Below are 20,900 nucleotides of genomic sequence, written 5' to 3' on the forward strand. Positions count from 1 at the left end.
TTTAAATATCCTTCTTAATTTTTTAATATTTTAAATTTTTTTTAGTAAAATGGTATAAAACTTATTTTAGAAATTTATTAATTTATCCTATCACTATAATTAATATTACTATTCTTTTAGAATTGAAAATTATTATACTACTCAAAAATTAATTTTTAGTGAATATAATATTCAAATATAATTTAAAATGTTACTTTATAGAATTGAAATTATTATTTAATTAATATTAAAATATAACTAATATGTATTTTTAAGATAGAATTAGAATTATTATCCAGTTAGAAAATTAATTTATTAATTAATATAATATTAAAATATAATTAAACTATTTTTAAAGATTATAATTAATTTTTAATTAAAAAAGTAATTTATTAATCAATAAATTAATAAAAATAATTATAAAATGACATATAAACTTGAGTTACATGTGTCAAAAAAATAAGTATATATATCAAAATAAAAATTTTACAGTTTGAGCATGCATATCAAAAGAATTTAATTTATCAAACAAATTTTACCTAACAAAATTATAGATAATAACAAAAACAAACAAAGAAATATATATGAAACACAATAACGATAAATAATGAAGCAAATTTGAGTAAAACCCACCATTGTTTAGAGCCTTAGCCAAAAAAACGAAAATCCAATAATGGAATTTCATAAAACAATAAAATCAATGGAGGTGGGACTATTGCCTTGAATCTACATTTTAGTATTATATATTTTAGTATATTTATCATATTATTATTCTTTAAAATTAGAAATTACTATATAATCAAAAAATTAACTTATTAGTAATTATAGTATTAAAAATATAATTTTTATAAGATTAGAATTCTTATCTAATTAGAAAATTAAATTGATTAGTTAATATAATATTAAAATATATATTAATTTATTATTTTTAAAGATAGAATTAGAAGCATTATGTAATTAGAAAACTACTTTATTAGTTAATATTGTCACGACTTGATCTGTGGGCCCGTGATTGGCATTAGGGAATGGATAGACTTAAGGCCACCAGATCTCGTAGTAAGCCTGGACATTCACTAACTTGAAAGCCTGACCAACTTCAAGTTACAATTTTGAGTGTGAGTGAAACATTACAGGTTAAGCATCTTCAGTTATCGATAGAGTCTAACTCAAACAAGGAGAACAACTGGAGATGCAGAATGAAGGAGGGAGCAGTTTTGCTCAGTCGTGTATTCCACGGTTTAATGGTGACTATGAACATTGGAGTCTCCTCATGGAGAACTTGCTGCGATCGAAGGAGTATTGGTGTGTCGTTGAAATTGAGATTCCATCTGACAACGACGAAGTACTGTCAGCAACCAATCGTAAAGTAATGGAGAAATTGCGTCTAAAGGATTTGAAGGCCAAAAATTACATATTTTCAGCCATTGACAAGTCCACCTTGAAGACTATCACCAAATGTGATACTGCCAAGCAGCTTTGGGATGCTATGAAGATTAAATTTCAGGGAGATGAACGAGTAAGAAGGGCTCAACTGAATCGTCTCAAAGGTTCGTTTGAAATGCTGGCGATGAAACACGGTGAGATCATTACTAACTACTTCACTCGAACTATGGTAATTGCTAATGAAATGCGTAGTTATGGTGAGGACATGGAAGATGTGAAGATTGTGGAGAAGATACTATGGTCTCTTACCGAGAAGTGGAACTATGTAGTGTGTTCCATTGAAGAGTCTAAAGACACTTCTTGTCTATCGGTGGACTCACTTCAAAGTTCTTTGCTTGTACATAAGCAAAAGTTCAAGAAAGAGAAGGATGGAGATGATGAGCAGGCACTCAAGGCCACACACGACGACAAGGCGGGAGGCAAAGGTCGAGGACGATTTGCAGCTAAAGGCAGAGGCCATGGCCGAAGAAGAACAAGCCATTACAAAGAGAATATTGAGTGCTATAAGTGTCACAAGTTTGGTCACTTTCAATCTGAATGTCCTGATTGGAAACGTGAATCAAATTATGTTGAAGAAGAGGAGGAAGAACTGCTATTTATAGCTGTTACTGATCAGCAGACAATAGCAAAGGATGAAGAGCTATTGCCGATAGCTCCAGCAATAGCAGATTCAACAAAAGCAAGTCCACTGACACTAGTTTCAGTCATCATACACTTTGGTTCAACACAGTATGATTATGGGATGATGCTCATGACACTTACTCAAGCTGGCAGAAAGGATGATGCATGGTTTCTAGACTCAGGCTACTCTAATCATATGTGTGAGGATAGAAAATGGTTTTCAAGGCTGGATACCACCTTCAACACATCAGTTAAGCTTGGGAACAATACACGAATGAGAGTTACAGGCAAAAGGTAACATTCGTATTAAACTCAATGGTAAGCCGTATACAATCTGTGATGTTTACTTTATTCCTGAGCTTAGAAATAACCTCTTAAGTCTTGGTCAATTTCAAGAGCGAGGACTCACTGTATTAATTAAGGAAGGTTCTTGCAAGATTTTCCATCCAATAAGGGAGCTAATAGTTGAAACTTCCATGAGTGCAAACAGGATGTTTCTTGTATTTCCAGAAGTGCTTAATCCTAAGGAAGGTGAAAGATGTTTCTTTACTGCAAACAATATGTCTGTTACTTCATTATGGCATAAGAGGTATGGACATCTCAGCCATGCAGCACTTAAGGCACTAGAAGCAAAGAAAATGGTGCGTGGCTTACCTATGCTGGAGCAGACCTCGGTGACGTGCAAATCGAATCCGGAGGAATGCAAATAATGTGCGGGGATTGGAGCGTCCAAAGAGGAGAAAAGATGGCTGGTTAGAAATTGAGTTGGGGGAGCATTTCAACCAGCATGGAGAAGATGGTGAACTAGAGATGAGTGTCATGGAAGTCAAAGCTTCCAAAGCTGGCCTCATCGTTCAAGGGACTGAGATGAGGCCTAAGATAGTTTAATGACTTCAATCCCACTTCTTTCCTATCTCATCATCTCATGTTTGTATTAAATTTTGGCCTTGAGGGATTTGCAGTGTATCCTTTTAATTTGAGTGTTTGAAGCTGGTGTATGTTCACAAAAAATATGTTTGGTGTATGTTTCCTGGAATGTAACAAATAAAATGCAGTATGATGGACTGCGAACTTTAGAAATCATCTTATGCATTACATATTTCACTATAGTAATCCACTTTTATATATTTATATATAAATTATGAAACTAAATTATATATAAGGGTGTAAGTAAATTATGAAATCATCTTCTGACTCATTACACAGCCATTAATAAAATTTTATCATTTACAAGTCCTCTTGATGCTTGCAGATTGTCTCTTGTTTCTAAAAGTTTCCCATCAGCCTCTGATTCTGATGTTCTTTGGGAGAAATTCATTCCATCAAGTATATATTCCATCATCATTTTCTTCAAAGAAAGAGCTTTTTTTCGGCCTCTTCCATAATCCTATTCTCATCCATGAAGCCAAGAAGGCAACTTATTCAAATCGAATAGTCTATTTCTCAATGACAGAGCAAACATAATGTCATTTTGAACAAAATCAAAACATGTAAATAATTAAATCATTCTTTTATGTGCATCCATTTCTTGTTATCCAACCAATAGAGCTTTTCTTTGGACAAACGAAGTGGCAAAAAAAGTTACATGCTTGCCGCAAGAGATCTCGTGATTGTATGGGGTGATACTCCTCAGTATAGGAAATGGATGAATCTTCCAGACACCAGGTATTCTCCTGTCTACCTCCCTTTGCCTTATAATTCCATTTCTTTCACTTGAGACTAATGATTAATCATATTCTATGTAATCAATTGCCACAGATTCGCCGAGGTAGCTGAGCTTAAATATATCAGGTGGCTTGAAATTCGCGGAAAGATTGACACATGCATGTTATCCCCTGCAACAAGCTATGCAGCTTATCCTGTATACAAGTGGTCTAAAAGTGGATTTGATCACTTTTATCCAATAGAGGTTTCAATAGGCATTGCAGGAGGTCGAAAAAATATAGAACAAGTCTGTTTGTCCCCTAAGGAGCAAATGAGCCCGGATTTACTGCAAATCAAGCCGCAGCTTCTGCAGATTCTACCACAGATGAGGCAGCATCTATTGCAGACGAGTGCAAGTATTGGAAGAAGTAGTAGGCAGGGTCGGGTGCAGGAATTGCAGCGTCCGAAGAGGAGAGAAGACGGGTGGCTAGAAATTGGGTTGGGGAAGTATTTCAATCGGCATGGAGAAGATGGTGAACTAGAGATGAGTATCATGGAAGTAAAGGCTCCTAAGACTGGCCTCACTGTTCAAATCAGGCCCAAAGGTTAGCTTAATACAATTTTTATGGCTACCTCACTTTCTTTGCTCTCTCAATTTATCTTACATATGCTTGTAATTTGTTTTGTTTGCCTTCTGAATGAGCAGCTACATTCCTTTGCATGTGAATTGCATAATTTTTGAACCTGGTGTATGTTTCTTAGAATGTGATCATATTGTTTGAGGAGCATACTGTATCCAGCCAAAGCACACTCATCTGGGCGTGGAGGCTGCATGGATTAGCAAGCCAATATAAGTCAGAAATGCAGCATGCTTTCTCATTCTTCATTATAATCTCATGTTCTATCACCAAGTTTTGCCACCAGAATCAATCATTACTTAATTGGATGAATTCGCAACTTCATTGGACTAACATATAAATGTAGCAATTTGTATATTTGTTTAGCATATAGATAAAAATCATATAAAGTAAAATAGAAACAGTAGCAGGTGTTTATCACCAAATTGGAATTTGCCCTACCCAATTAATTATGGATGATTTTCAAGGCTGAATACATGAAGTCGATAACTCAAGCCTGAAACATGCGACTACAGCTGCTTGGCGTACTCTTCTTTAGTAAATTTTCATCCATTATTGGTTTGCTGATGGGCCTCTTCTAAAAAAAGATGGTTGATGACTTAGACCTAGCCCCGTCCGAATATTTTTATATCTAGCATCCAAAATAAAGGTTATACCGATTTGGTTGAAATTTATTAGAAAATTTATTTTATTTAAAAAAAATTAAATAAAAATAATAATAAAATTGAAAGAGATATTTTGGTGTTATGAAATATACTTATTTATTAATATCGAATTTATTTAAAAAATTTATTTATTTTGTTAAAATTTAATTTAATTAGAACCGATTCAATACAAATTTGATTACGTAGAATTCTAGACTAACTTTTAATTCATTCAAAGCACTTAAATTTTAAATTTATAAATAAATTTTATAAATTTCAACTAAATACGATTTATGTAAATAATTTTTAAAAAAATAGCCCACTTAGAATCGGATTTCTCTTAATCGGCTACGATGGCCTATGAGTTTGACAATAAGGACAATGAGTCTTTTGAGCTAAGCTCAAGTTAGGTCTGAACAAAAAATATTCACTAATTCATGAGAATATTTATTTGAAGATCATTGTTGATAATATTAATATAAATAATCAGTAATCTTGTTTATCTCATAGGTTAATCCTTTTCCTTTATTTAACTTGTGAATGTTTTTCCACTGAACATTAGGCAATTTATGAAATTGCCTTTAGATATGAAATATAAATTTAAATCATTCAGTCTTGGAGGTGTTACTTGAGAATTACTATTCACCCTCCTTATATATATATATATATATCAAGTGTTGTCCATACACTATTGTGATTCGTAGAGTGTATCTACTTACTAACTTTGAACTAGCTACCATATTTATGTAATATATTGTCTATTTCTTAGCTTATTTGAGTTAGGTTTGTGCTTATGGTTATAGGTCGTATTCTCCATAAATTTCTTCTTTGCAGCGATAAGAAAAAGAATGGACAAATTAGGATAAGCAGCAGAAGTTATTACAAATGTAAAGTCACTGCCAGTGCCACTTGGGTAGTACAAAAACAAGAGCATGTCACATGGAAAATCCTTTATTGGGTGCCAAGTGATATTGGGAAAAGCATAGGAATATGGGCATGTGACCCAAAACACAAAATAATTGAAGAATCAACACTACATCAATGTGATGGGTCAAAAGAAGAAGGCAAATTACTATCAAATCCCTAAGATTAGGTCATAACAATAAGTAGATTCTCATCTTTTAAAAATTGAATTACTATATCCCTATAGTTTATGCCTATGAATTATTAAGTCACTCCGTTTATTTTTGCAGAATTTACCGTTAGTATTGATGTATATTTATTTAAATTGCCCTCGTATAAATATTCTAATAATTGAATAATTGGATTTTTTAGTTAGTTTTATTGAAGGACTACATTAAGAGTGGCCTTTTACTTTTTTGTCAAATAGATAAAAAGTTAGTCAAACACTTAACTTTGTTTTATTTGTAAGTCTTTTATATTTACTTAATATTGTTTTATCTAATTAACTACTCTATTATTATGTAAAAAGTGGTTGATAGTTGAGAACAATTTTTCTAACTGCCTCGCAAAGACATTATTATAGACACTTGAGACTTTGCAATTTGACAATGAGAACATCTTTTTGTTTGATGCTCGACATTTATTTTATTTTTAATATTATAACTGATGTAAGAAGATTATAATATTAGGAAAAAAATAAATAAAACAAAAATCCCTACTCTTCTTGTTTTTTTTAATCATTAATTGGCATAAATTACTTCAATCGCCGATAACAAAGTTCAATAGTATCAACGCTCCCAATAATTTTTTTTCCAACTTTTTTTATTTTGGAAAAGAAGTAGAGAAAAAGATGAGAAAATTTGGAGAGAGTTTTATTCTTATACCTTAAATAAGGGTATTATAGGTATCTTAAGTTTTATTTTTACTGTTCAGGCTGCAAAATATATTTCAATTGATAAAAATTGGACTGAAGGACTTTTTAGTTAACGAAACCAAACCTAGGGGCATACTCAATTCAATTGTCAAAGATCAAGCACCTGCTTATAATTATGAGCTAACCGCGAGGATTTGATAGTGATTTACCCCCAAGAAAAAAGTGTCTCTCACAATTAACATTGAGTTTCTAAAAGTAGCCCGCAACAGCACGTCAACTAATCGAATCATTGCCTTTGAACCTTTGGTATGAACAAGGTGTGCTTCTTCTAAACAAGCTCTGCATTAATTGCTTTCTCTCTTTATACCCAATTACTGAAACAAAGGCAACATGTGATAGTTGTAGAGGAGACTCATAAAACCATAGAAGGAAATAAAAGGACAGAGGAAACCTCCATGTGATAGTTCTTCTGATTTAAGTTGATATCTTTTTAATTTAAATTACAATTTAAAGTATTGAGTTGAGGTCAAGCACGAATGAATTAAGTTGAACTAAACCTTACTCTTAAATTCAAGTCTGGGATTATTTTATCCACTCAGCATAGTTTAATTACATTCTAGATATTTACATATATCGAAAATTATTTTGACTTTTATTTTTTGCTAATATTTTTAACATCTAACATTTGAATACGTACGCACTAATATTATTTATTTAATCAATAAGCATTAGTATATCTTCTCATAATGCAAAACGTTGATGGCTCCACCGATTAATTAAGACAAATTACGAACTAATAAAAATTTCATAGAGAAGTAAGACCCTTTCGGACCCTAACAAAACAATAAGCAAATGTATATCTCCAAGGATATAAGACTTTGATTAGCAGCCCTAATCAAATAGAAAGAAGTCTTCCCACTGTAATCTAATCAACAGGTTGCCTTTGAAATAAGTACGTTGATAGAGGAAATATACTTTTTTAGGCTAAAATGAAGAGTTTTATTGATCAATACTCAAAACATCCATGATAAAAGGGGAATAGAAATCCACTCCTGCAGACCAGTCCAAGAAACAAAAGCCCTAGCAAAGTTTATCTGAAGTTTGATCTAAAATCTCGAAAAAAAGTTGGTTTTTTTATGATTATATCAACAATAATCCAAACAGAAGATGGATTATTTAGAACAGGCTCAATGAACAACGGAAATGGAATAGTTGTTAGGTGGTTTGTACGCCGTATGTCTATTTTTTATTTTATTTTTGAAACATCTCCAATTATTTTGGTAGACTTAGAATTGATAAGTCTGGATCTTAATGCATACGACATTCAAAGCATCTAATTCTACTTCAACTGGATGAATTGCAAGTTTTTAATCCAGCTAAGAGCCTGCTTTAGACTCAGAGCTTCTGCTAATTTTACTGACATCGATAGGTGCTCTTTGGACATAGTTCTCGCAGCCAGGAAGCATATGGTCTTTTGCTGGTGGAGAATAGCTGCGTCAACATTGCATTTTAAGCCTCATTGATTTGCATTCAAATATATTTCACATGAATTACATATGTATAGTATGACTGCAGATTATAGAGATGATTCATGCCATTTAGATATAGATATTAATTAATTGGCACAGTTATGCCATTCCAGTATCTATCGTGGAGTCAAATTAAAATAATTGATTTAGAGAAACTAATGAGTAACATGCAATTTTTTATAAGATTTAAATTATGGCAGTGGGCGGTAGGTTGGGTACGAATAATGTAAAAATGATGTTGGTGGAGACCAAAATAAAATATGGAGGCTTGAAATTATTTTCCTATTCAAAACTATATATAGTGTGTGACAGGCACATCCAATCAATCCAGTGGTCAACTTCTACAATTATGTCCATTAGATTGTAGAGAAATTGATAGAGCTTTATTTGAAATGATTTTAAATGTTGAAAAAGACCCTCATAGCACATGCTTTTCGTTCAAAATAGCAATTATTAGTGCTCTATGAATTCATTATCAAAATTATGCAATTCTTTGTTTATATATGTAAAAGGTAAAAGTTACATATAATCCCTCAAATTTTTTTCTAATCTCAATTAAGTTTTTAAATTTTAAATCTAAATAATTAAGCCCTTAAACTAAATAATACGAAACAATTAAGTTTTTTTATGCAACTCCATTGCTTTTGGCAAAAGGTATGAATAATCTCTTAAATTTTTGACTAAATCTCAATTAATCCCTTAAACTATAAGATAGAACAATTAATCCTTTAAAGTAAAATATTATTATTTCAACAAAAGGAAAAAGATAAAAACCTTTCATTTTTTACACCTAGATTTTATCTTAACTCTTTCTTTTTTTCACACGCAGGTTTTATCTTTTTTTTTTTTTGAAATAATTATTTTAATTTTTGTATTATTTTTTATTTTGTAGAAATATAAAAGAATAGAATTTATAATCTATGTGACTTTAGGCTATTACTTGTCATTTTATTTGTCGTTATCAATAAAAATAATTATATATAGTAGCAACAGAGTTGCATAAATGGTTTAATTGTTCTGTACTATTTAATTTAAGGGCTTAATTATTCTAACTTATAGTTTAAGAGCTTAATTGATACTTATTCAAAAGTTTAGGAGGTTATCCGTATCTTTTCTCCAAAATAGTCAGCGATAAGAGTGAGATGTATAGAGAGACCTAATTGTTCTGTATTATGTAGTTTAAGAACTTAATTGTTCCATCTTAAAATTTAAATACTTAATTGAGATTTAACCAAAAATTTAAAGATGTATTAGTATCTTTTACCTATATAAAATATTGGGCCACATTGAAAAAGAGGAGAATGAAAGTCTCAAGATTTAAGTTGTTCATATGATTTCTTTTTTTTTTTTTTTTGGATAAATTTGCTCATATGAAAAAAAAAACAGTGAAAACTTTCTTTCCAAATATTGTTTGCCTAGTAAAGGATGTTATTTCCTTCCTCCGAGAGATTATAAATTTATTACTTTACCCTCTTCTAATAAAAACTTAATAATTTAAAATTCTCTTGTTAGTTTCTTTTTTTACTTTTAAAGATAAAAGAAAATACAAGCCGAGTGAAGAACAACTTACTTTCTATGTTCATTTTTTCCCCGTAATCCAAACAAGAGAAATAGAGAAATATCACATTATAATGTATATTTTTCTATTCTTCTTTATTTTTTAGTGGCAATTAATTTTTTTTAATTTGATATCTTAATCTGAAATGAAAATTACCTTATTATCTATTTTTAAAATACATATTTGTTTATCGATATGATCAGCGTTATATAAAAAATTTATATTTGTTTCTCTCTTTTTCTTATTTTCTTCATTAAAATTTTATTTTTCGTTGTATTACTGATATTTTACATCGGCATGGTATAATTTTTTTTAAAAATAAATATAAAAGTTATTATATAATTTCATTATTTGATAATTTTTAGTATGAGTGATTTTTTTAAATAAAAAAATATGTGGTTAAAAATTATGATAAAAAAAGTATTTCATCATTAAAAAGTATCAATTAGCAAGATTTTAGTTATTTTCACTCTGATCAGTCATCATTATTATATTTTCCGTATTTGATAATATGGATTTAGAGTTTAACAACTCAAAACGTGATTGTTTGATTGTCAAATCGATCTCATCGGGTTAATAACTTCTTAAACTCTAATTCAACAACCAAATAATATAATATAATTATTAAACTCCAAACTCATATTATCAAATACATGCAATATTGTATTAATGGCTTATCGGAATAAAGTAATAGAATCCTTATAAATCGAAACTTCTTAATAGTAAGATATTTTTCTTTGTCACGATTTGTAACCACATGGCTCTCTTTATTTAGAAAAAAATATATACTCAAAATTATGAAACGGTGAAACCATCAATTATTTGTTTTGTACTTATCCCTTCCTTTTATTTTAATTAGTTAATCTTATACTAATATACTTTTTAAAGTGTTTTATAGTATTTTATTATGGGTGTGTCGAGTTTTACCTCTATAAAAGTCATAATGTAGTTATTGAGTTCTCTATCTGTGGAAATGGTATAAAAAATAAAGAAATTCAATTCGATATTTAAACAATCGGACTTATCAAAAAACAAGTTATTAAATTGATATATGTTTAATGTCATCAATTAGAGCATAATTATCTTTTTCTTTATGTATTTCTTGATGTTGTTTGATATTTAATTTTATCTTTTAGATTAAGATATTTTATTAATTTTCATTAACAAAATATCTATATATTTTTTTTTAAATCAGTATTAATATATAAATTTTGAATCATTAATCATTAAACATTTAATAAATATTACTTAAAACTTGACATAAATGATATAATATATTAACTAATATAAGAAAATAAAATTACGTTAAGAGAAAAACCACAATTTGTTTATTCATATGAATAATGAAATAAACTAATAAATTGAAATATTATGAAAACTAATTTCAGTAATAAAGACTTGAATGGGACATAATTGAAGTAAAATGAGTTAAGATATTTATTAAATAAAAATAATTTAAATATTAAGACAAAAAAATAAATAAAAAAATATATATATATTTGTAATTATCTTTATAAAGAAATAAATTACTTTAACTTAATTGCAACTGTCATGCTTCTCTATTTTAAAGTTAAATTTCTTATTAAGAGTTAAAATACACACGTTTAATTATTTACTAAAGTCGTGCATTTAAAATTGAAAACATAAATAATTTATATATCGGCGTACATAATATAGAGAGAATATTCAAAATATAAAGGGCCAAGCAATAATCAAAGGATTGGTTGGCAAGGATGTCCCCGTATCTTCTTCAAAACATTTTTATTATTTTTTTAATTCAATATTTTAGACTCAATTAATTAAAATTGTAAATCTATTTCTCAGATTTATTGACGAGACTAGCTGGTGTAGCTTCAAGTTTAACATTAACATAAAAGTCTTGTACATCAACCTATTCATGTCAAAAATAATTTAGTTTTTGGCCTACCAATTTATTGTGAGAATAATTATTATTATATATTAAAATTAATATATTTTCATTTTAAAATATAGTTAGATATAAAATTTGATTAACAGTAAATACAATGTATATTATAAAATCTTAGAAATGAAAAAATTGGAAATTCTTAATTTCTTTAATGTTTTATAATTTGAATGAATATAATCGAGTCACTGTTTCTAAAATTAGTTTTATTATTTAATTAAGAATATCTTATGATAGATATTTTAGTTATAATCATATAAAGTAGTATTAATAAAAATAAAAAAATCCAAAAAGTTACACAAAATTAAATTATCATTAAATAATAAATATTTGGTTGCTTCAAGAGTTGGGAACCTGCTGGTATTTCTCCATAACTTTCTGTTTGTTCCGACCGACTAGTTCCAATTGCGACAAAATAAATGAATTTTTACAGTACATTTCGGTAGGATGTAATAATACATATTTTATATATCATCAACTACAAAAGTTGGCTATGTGCGGATGTACCAATAATTATTAATTAGAATGAGTTTAGCGATGTTGTTTATCACTAATTATTAATAACTTGAATTTTCCGAAATAGATATAAGAAAATATCCAATAGAAAAACAACAAATATATCATATTTACCCTACATTTTTTAATATTGTTTATTAGTTCATAATATTATTAATTACTATGATATTATTTTTTAATCTGAATATCTAATTTTAAAATAATAGTAGAGCCAAGTAATTTTTAACATTGTTCATGATATTAATAAAAAAATTAATAATTTTATATATTTGAGATAATTATTTTAACAAAAGTTATAATTTAAGACCAATAAACATAAAAGGCAAATGCACATCATAATAACTTTTTTGAATATAATAGGTGGAAAGATATTTAATAAGTTCAATAAATGATTAGTGAATGGCAGTAGATGGTGTGCTTTTATCTATATCACAAGATATGATTGGATTGTCTTGAAATATGATTGTTTAGTAAATTTTAATTTAATTCTTGAAGATTAAGATTAAATATTCAACTTACCAAGAGCCTTTTTGTCAATTCAAATATTAACTAACTCTGGTATGTAACTATGTTTACTCGTACAGAATCTTCTTCATTTTTTATTTTTTATTTTTATAGAATATTTGCAGAATATGTTTATTTTATAAAAAAAATATTTTATATTTTATTTAGATAATATTTTAAATATAGATAATAGACTTAAAATAAATGAAGTGAAAACTCCATGTTTTCATTTAAAAACAAATGACTTCTTATATAAAGAAAATATATTAAATTTATTTTTAAAATTTTTTTTGAAAAAAGAAAATTAAAAGTTTAGTTATAAATTTAAAAATATAAAAAACTATATTTTTTTTAATTTTTAGAAAATACTACAAGTAAACACAAAGTTGTATTTTTTATTTTTATTTAAAATGTTTTTAAAAAAACTGATCTGAGTAAACAAATCTTATTTTTAGTAGGACAACGTAAAACTTTGTTTGGTTCCATACACGAACAAGAAATTCCTATGAAGTAATTTTCTAGATGGTATGCAGATTTCAATTTGATTCGCACGGCTGTATGCAATTGGTCCCCACACATAATAAATAGCCAATGCTTATCACGAACATTTTGTTATAAAAATTAAATTAATATTTTTTAAAATCTAGCGGTAATGAATTTATATAATTAAATATTAGAAATTATAGAACAATATATCTTTCGACCAATGATAATTCACCTCCCTTCTTATAATTATGTGGCATTTTTAAGTTATAGTTTCTTTGTAAAATACAATCTATTTGATCTTAAAAAGAAATATGATGCAGTATTGAATGTAAAAATAGTTATTGAGTAAAGAGAACTGGCAATAATTCTTGAATTTCTGGCGTTAGAAATGTAAATGCAGTGGGCTTTCGAAGGAGACTTTCTCCCTTCAGGTGGTGAGAATGATCGCTACCGCTACGTGCGAGTGGGACTCTTATGTGCTGAAACTGTTACAAGTCATTTTTCAACAAGTTTTCTTTTTTTGTGTTTTACAGTCTCCGTTCCTTAATTTGTTCTTTCAATTTTGCTACTTGAGGCTGTAATGTAACCAACATGCTCATACTCAGGCCCAAAAAGGCTTTATTTGTAGATAAAATTTCACCATTTACATATTTCTCTTAAAATAATTATTAATTCTTTTATTTTTTTATTTTTTATTTAAAATTTCCCACTACTTTTTTTTAGAAAATTCTCCCTCTCTTCTACTTTTATAAAATTGATTTGCAATACAGTACAGATATAAAATATATGTTATTTTTTGTTAAATATAATACTCTATATTGTTATTTATTTTTATTTCATTAATATTTCACATTCTTTTTTTATTTTTTAGAATATTTATAAATATAGATTAAATTATTTATTTTAAAAAATAAATACTTTAATATTAAAAATTAATATCTTTTTTATTACTATTTAAATATATAATTAAAAATTAATACATTACTTATTTAGTTTATATTAAAAGTATACGATATATATATATTTTTCTCAATTATACTCAATATTTTTTTTCATTTTATAGCAATTTCTAACATTTTGCATATAAGATATTCCCAAAATACTTCTAAATATTTTAAATTAAAAATATTTTTTAAATTTATTTATTCTTTTATCATTAATATAATAAAATCAGATAACATGCGATAATATTTTATAAAATTAATATATTTTAAATTTATTATCTGTGAAAATATACTAACATATATATATATATATTCTTCAAACTACATTTAACATATATCTATTCACCTAAAAAAGGTCAAATGAGAGATTTTTATAAATAAAATTTTATTAGAATATTTTTATAAGTAAAATTTTATTTTGGTATTCTTATAGTAATTTATATTTTAATAATATTTATTAAAAATTCTTATTTATAATAGGAAATTTGTATTTGTTTGTATTTTATTTTTTTATAATACATGTACTTTTTAGTAAAAAAATTAATAAATAAAGAAAATAAAATACACTATGTATTAAAACATAATTTTTTATTATTTTATGTATTTTTTATTTAAAATTTCAACGTTGACTTAAATAATATGCATATAATAATATATTACAGCGATTTATGATTAAATTATTTTTTATAATTTTCTTGTAATTTTATTTTTTACTGCAATTAAAAATTTAAAACTTATTATTATGATCAATATTCATAACATACTCAAAATGCTTATATATTTAAATATAAAGATATTTATTTTATAAAAATTTAATGATATTGTTATAATATATTTTAAGAATTAATAATATTTATCAATTTGGTATTATTTATATATGCATATCAAAAAATAATTTTAGTGAGAGTTTTACATAATTAAATCTTTGTTGATTGTGAATAAAAAATAAAAAGAATTAATATTCAAATCTTTTTACTATTAATTATAAAAAGGTTACTTAAAATTTTAATTGTAACTAAAAATTATAATGCATAAGAATAAAATGGATTTTTATTCATAATCTTATATAATGAAGCCTTCCATTTAACTGTTTTAATATTGAATCTCTCAAATTAAAAAGAAAAACTCTTTTAATATTGAAACCTGAAGAGTTGATAAATCTGGAATAATATTGATTTCTAGTTTTTTTTCTTAAAAATAAAAACTGAAACAGCGGTCTCTTTCTTAAGAAATATTAGTAATTAATAAAAACAAAAACAAAGCACATATCATTTTCGCTTTATCATTATATCCTCGTGTCAATGTGCAATCCAAAGTTAAATTAAGTAGCCAATCATATATTTACTTCACGAGCCGAAAATACTCTTCACGTGAAAAAATAACGTGTCGACTTACTACTGGATCCATAGCACACGTGTTGCGTTCCCACCGACAAGTGGGCACCAAGCAGCAACTTGCTGGTAAAACTGTAAAAAACAAATAAAAAAACAAAAATCCCTTACGCACGTGCTCAGTTACCGAATAAACCAGTCACATAACTGGATATACCGGTAATACATATCTGGTCTTTTATTTTTCTCTTTTAAAAAATTCAACGGTCAAGATCTTATGCTGCGAGTAAAAAAGAAAATACTCTCTTTTGTTGTCGTTGGAAGCTTTCTTTTTGGTGGTCTTTTTGTGTTTGCTTTCTTTAAGTTAAGGTTTGGTGGAGCAGTGGGATTAGATTGATCTGTGAATTTATGGTTATTGAGGTTGTTTATTGAGGTGGTTTTTATTTGAGAGTTGTGTTTCTTTTGTGTTTGCATTAGAGAGGTGAGAGATGGAGAGAGATTTTCTGGGGTTGAATTGTCAAGATTCATTGGCCGTTGTTAAGGAAGAGGTTAACTCTGATGGGTATAAAGAGATAGGTACATATATATATATAAGTATTTTTATTATCTTGTGATTACTTTTTGTTGGCTACTTTCAATAGTATTGGTTAATTTAGTTTGTGCAATCTGAGATATCCTGATATGGAAACTATGTAACTTTGAATTTGAAATATGGTTTGTCTAAAGTTTGAATTTTGATATTTGTTTGTACTTTGTTAATTTTGTATGCGAAATTGGTAAACCTATGATTAACTAACTGAACAAGTGAGAAAGCAAAAGTTAAGAAACCACTATCTTCTCCTTCTTCTTCTTTTTTTGTTAGTATGAATTAGAAAAGTATGTGTTTAATTTGGAAGTGGTTATTTTAATGACCCAGACAAAGTTAATTGTAATTGTAGTTTGTTAACTATAACTAGCTATATTTTAATTTTTCTCTATTAATTGGCTTACATATGTATAATATCTGTTATCACTCCAGATTTATTTGGATAAGAATATGTCAGTAGGTGTATCTTTTGTTATATGAATGCAAGTGTATAGATTTATAACATCTTCATTAGTTTTTCTGTTATAGTAACCTTAAGATTTTGTGGAGTATTACAAAAAAATTCATTGTTCTCACTGGAACTATAATGTTTCATGATCCATCTAAGTGGAAAGAGTTCTGCAATTCTGGAGTCTTAATTTAGTTTCCTTATAAGTTGACTACGGTTAAGTGCTAGAGAAATTTTCCATAAATTTTTTCTTTGTTGGTTTTAATATTAAGCTTGTTAATACTGTTTATTCTTTTCTCGAAATCTTAAGGTTTTAGTAAAGTTTCAGGGATACAGTGGCCCTTCCTCAACAAGGTCTCTTCCCTTCCTCATTTGATGCCTTTCAAGGCTGCTCAAGAAGATAAGACCAAGAGGATTGTATCTGATTCTATAGTGCCCTCTGGATTCTTGTCCATCGCAACTGTAGATGCTTTGGACCCTAGCCAAAAACAGGTGGCTGAAATTCAGGTATAATTTTGTGCCTTCTCTTTTTGATTATATTCTTGTTCTATGGTTTGAGTTGTTTCTCTTCTGTTATATTCTGGATATAAACAAGTCTTCATTATAGCCTTAGTTGATAGTTGTAAAGGAATAAATGATGCTGTTCATATTTGTCTTTCGTAATTAACTGGAGGATTCCGGCAACCGTTTGATTTGATTGGTGTATAGTTGTTTTCTCTTCTACAAGTATCAACTGATGATATAATTATTCTTATTGTTCTTTTACCATGTAGAGATCATTTAATCTTGAAAGGCAAGGTGGCAATCATTTTACATTAGCTTCTTATCCTTTACAACATGATGTGCATTCCGTGCATCATCCTGATGTGAAGGTGTTTCCAGTCCCTAATTATACGAGTTCAATTTCCACGAGCCACTCTTTCTTCAAGAATCATTATGCAACCACTGGTCCGAGTATGGTCGCCACTACTACAAAGCCACAGTTCCTTGGAGGAATTCCCGTGACAGCTCCACAAACAATTCTTCCTAATATTAGTTCTGTCAATCGAAAATTTGATTCATGGTAATGCATAACTTTTACTAAATATGAATGTAGTATTATATTATCGAACTTAGTAAGAGTTTTAGTTGATATTTTCCTCTGAAAACAGTGTGAAAACCTCTGGATCTCCTGCTCAACTGACCATCTTTTATGGTGGGACAGTTAATGTGTATGATGATATATCGCCTGAGAAGGTTCTTTATCTTTCTCTTCCTGATAAAGCATTATGCTGGTTATTTATCATCCTATAGACCTCTACTGAAATAAATTCATTTTGGAATTTTATCAGGCTCAAGCTATCATGTTCTTGGCTGGAAATGGATCTTCAATTCCTTCTAACATGTCACAGCCAAAAATTCAAGTCCAGGCACCAAACTCAAAGGCAGTAGCAACTGTTGTTAGTCCGGTCAACCAACCTGTAATAACACCACCTTGCTCCCGTCTCTCAAGCCCTTTGTCTGTTTCCTCACATACTGGTGCTCAGTCAGGGAGCGGCTCTACTAGTACTGAAGAAATTGTGGCAGTTAAACCTTCTGGAGTTCCAACCACTCCTGTTAGCAAACCGGACACACCAAAACTTGCAAGTGCCATGGGATCTGCACCTGCAGCAATTATGATGCCATCTGGTATGACCTTGCTCTCTAGAAGGACAGCTTTCCATTAGAAACTTTCCAATTTTGAAGACTTCTGAATTGCATGTTACTCATTCATTGAGCACACAATGCATTGTACAAAGATTCGAGTTATGAATACAATATTTGCGATGTATAATTGATATCTAACTTCTTGTTCAGCAGTGCCTCAGGCGCGAAAGGCGTCCTTGGCTCGGTTTTTGGAGAAGCGCAAGGAGAGGTAAGGTATTTAGATTAAATCAAAAGGTGTTGCTTTTCATATAAGATCTCTTAACAAGGGCAATAATCCGTGGAAATGTCTTGCAATCCGTTAAGTAATTAGGCATCTAAATACTAAATGATCTAAATATAATCCCTACATGATCCATCTACTAATCATAATGTTAAGATTTTGCTGCAAGCCTCACGTAATCATTTTGATTAAGACTCGTATCTGATGCTGTGGCCTCTTTCTGTGCATGTAGGATGATGAGTGCAGCACCATACAACCTCTGCAAGAATTCTCTTGAATCTTCTATCCAGAATCCAATGGATTAAAGTACTCCCGAATAGGAGATGGTTCGCTCTCGGCAAGTATGGAGAGCACCAAAACAAACGGTGCCAACTTAGAAGGGAGTCATTGCAATTTAAGTAGTAAACTAAAGATGTAAGCAAATGTATTTTTGTTTTCTAACTAGAATAATTGAATCCCTTTCTTTGGCTTCAGGAAACTTATTGCGCGTATGTATAGCATATAAATAGAGGTGCTGTAGGGTTATCTCCCATATTTTTCCTTTTTCAGATTTCAGTTCCCCTTTCTGTTAATCCGTTCGGATCATTTCCTTCCAAGATGATATTTTAAGTGCATTTTGTAGCTGCACAACTTGTGTTAAATTGTGGAAACTAATATCAGATTAGGATTATGTGTAGTATCTGCATCATATTTTGTGAACCCATTATGTGTGGCAAGACCAAGAGTTTAGCAGTTCTTAATTATCAGGCGTTCATTTCTAATGTTATTATAAATTTTCAAACCATTTTGTCAACAAAAATGGGTGATTGGGTGTGTTTCTTGGAGTTTGTAAATTGTCTGGAAGAGGTTCCTTCTAGTTCTCAGTCTCTGTTAGATAGATTGCAGCTTGAGTGGCTTTGTCCTTTCTGAGCTCACACTTCCTCGGGAGTAGATATTGTTAAAGCGCACATTATGACGCTATTTCTGCTGGTCGCGTACTTAATTCGGAAAGTTGGATGATTTAATTTCATTTCGTGTTTCTTTTGTGGGGACTCGGATTTTAGTTTGTATTGAAAATATGGATGACGGTTCATTAATTAGAATCCCAAAAAATGCTTTATGGAATTTATATTCACTGAATTCAATAATAGTGTCCTTCTTTAAGAAAATATGTATAGTATTTTTCTAATTTTAACTCACTCTGATAAATTGATTTATAGTTGAAAAAATAATTATTAAGAGCTTAAAAAAGACTCTTTAGTTCATTATTGAAATTCTGAAAAGTAAAGGATTTGAAATTTGAAATCTGAAAGTAAAAAAGAGAAATTGAAGTGAATATCTTAAAATTTGAAGTAAAAAAATAGAAGTGTGGCAGACATGAAGCATCTTAGAGAGAAACAAATCAATTGGCGAGGGATGATTATACTTTCTTCTACTGCCCCCTTTTTTCTAAAACAAATATTTTGCTTATTCGATTTTTAACCAAAGAAAAGAAGAATTTTAAGGGAGGGTTTTATTGGTGAACATGATCATGGTCCAACATTTTCCTTTTCCTTTTTCTTTCTTTGGGCACAGCACTTTCAATTACTGTGTATCTCTACTCTGGTGTTGAGTTGGGCCACACTGGAATATCTTTTTGTCAAGAAACCGATTAAAATAATAAATATGTTTGAAAAATTACTATTTAGCGTATGTATAATAATTAATAAAAAATAATATATATGTGTAAATATTTTATATTTTAATATTAGATAATTAATATATATTTTATAATTTATATTAATAATTTATTAATTTAGTATATAAATAGAAATATATATAAAATTTAAATATAATTTTTTTTTTTTGGATAATGAGTTCTTATTTGCTGTTGGGTCATTCTCTAAGCTTTTCGTATACTATGTTTAATGGGTGCAACTATACTACTGGGTCCAACTTTTATTTATTTATTATTTATTTTATAATGTGTTTTCTCTTCTCTGATTAATTCACGTGGTCCATTTTTAACAAGCTGCCATCCAATTGTCGTACAAGGCTACGACGATGAGGGGTTCACAAGAGAAATCCGACGACTGCCAACGGTGGCTGACAATGACTTCGTCTGTCGCTGCCCCCAATTACATGTTACATTAGCTAACCTTATCTATGCTGTGTGTCACGCCCCGCCTCGCAGCTAGCAAGGGAAGGCTGCACAACACGGCCGTGTTGGATTTCAACAATGCCCGTGTTGCCAACACGCCCAAGGACACGCTCGTGTTGGTTGAATACAAATGCGAAGGACCTAGAAGCTTCGGGAAACACGGCCACAGTAGGTAACACGGCCAATTACCCAAAACCGTGTTCCTAACACGGCCTTGAGCACGGCCATGTTCCCAACACGGCCTGGAACACGGCCATGTTGGCGGACAGGGGGAAAACTATAAATACCCCTTCCTTGTATCAT

At 29.2% G+C, this 20,900-nt stretch overlaps 1 protein-coding gene across 1 annotated transcript; it reads left to right on the forward strand.

Moving 5' to 3' along the window:
- Positions 1 to 15,801: 15,801 nt before the first annotated feature.
- Positions 15,802 to 19,154, forward strand: LOC8258910 (protein TIFY 6B). The gene is given in 8 exon segments (XM_015728295.3): positions 15,802 to 16,114; positions 16,883 to 17,079; positions 17,346 to 17,635; positions 17,724 to 17,808; positions 17,904 to 18,240; positions 18,409 to 18,466; positions 18,711 to 18,760; positions 18,763 to 19,154. Coding segments are annotated over 8 exon segments (1,239 nt in total). The 5' UTR covers positions 15,802 to 16,026; the 3' UTR covers positions 18,897 to 19,154.
- Positions 19,155 to 20,900: the final 1,746 nt, after the last annotated feature.

This window comes from Ricinus communis, chromosome 5, assembly GCF_019578655.1.
Source record: "Ricinus communis isolate WT05 ecotype wild-type chromosome 5, ASM1957865v1, whole genome shotgun sequence".
NCBI classification, from domain to species: domain Eukaryota; kingdom Viridiplantae; phylum Streptophyta; class Magnoliopsida; order Malpighiales; family Euphorbiaceae; genus Ricinus; species Ricinus communis.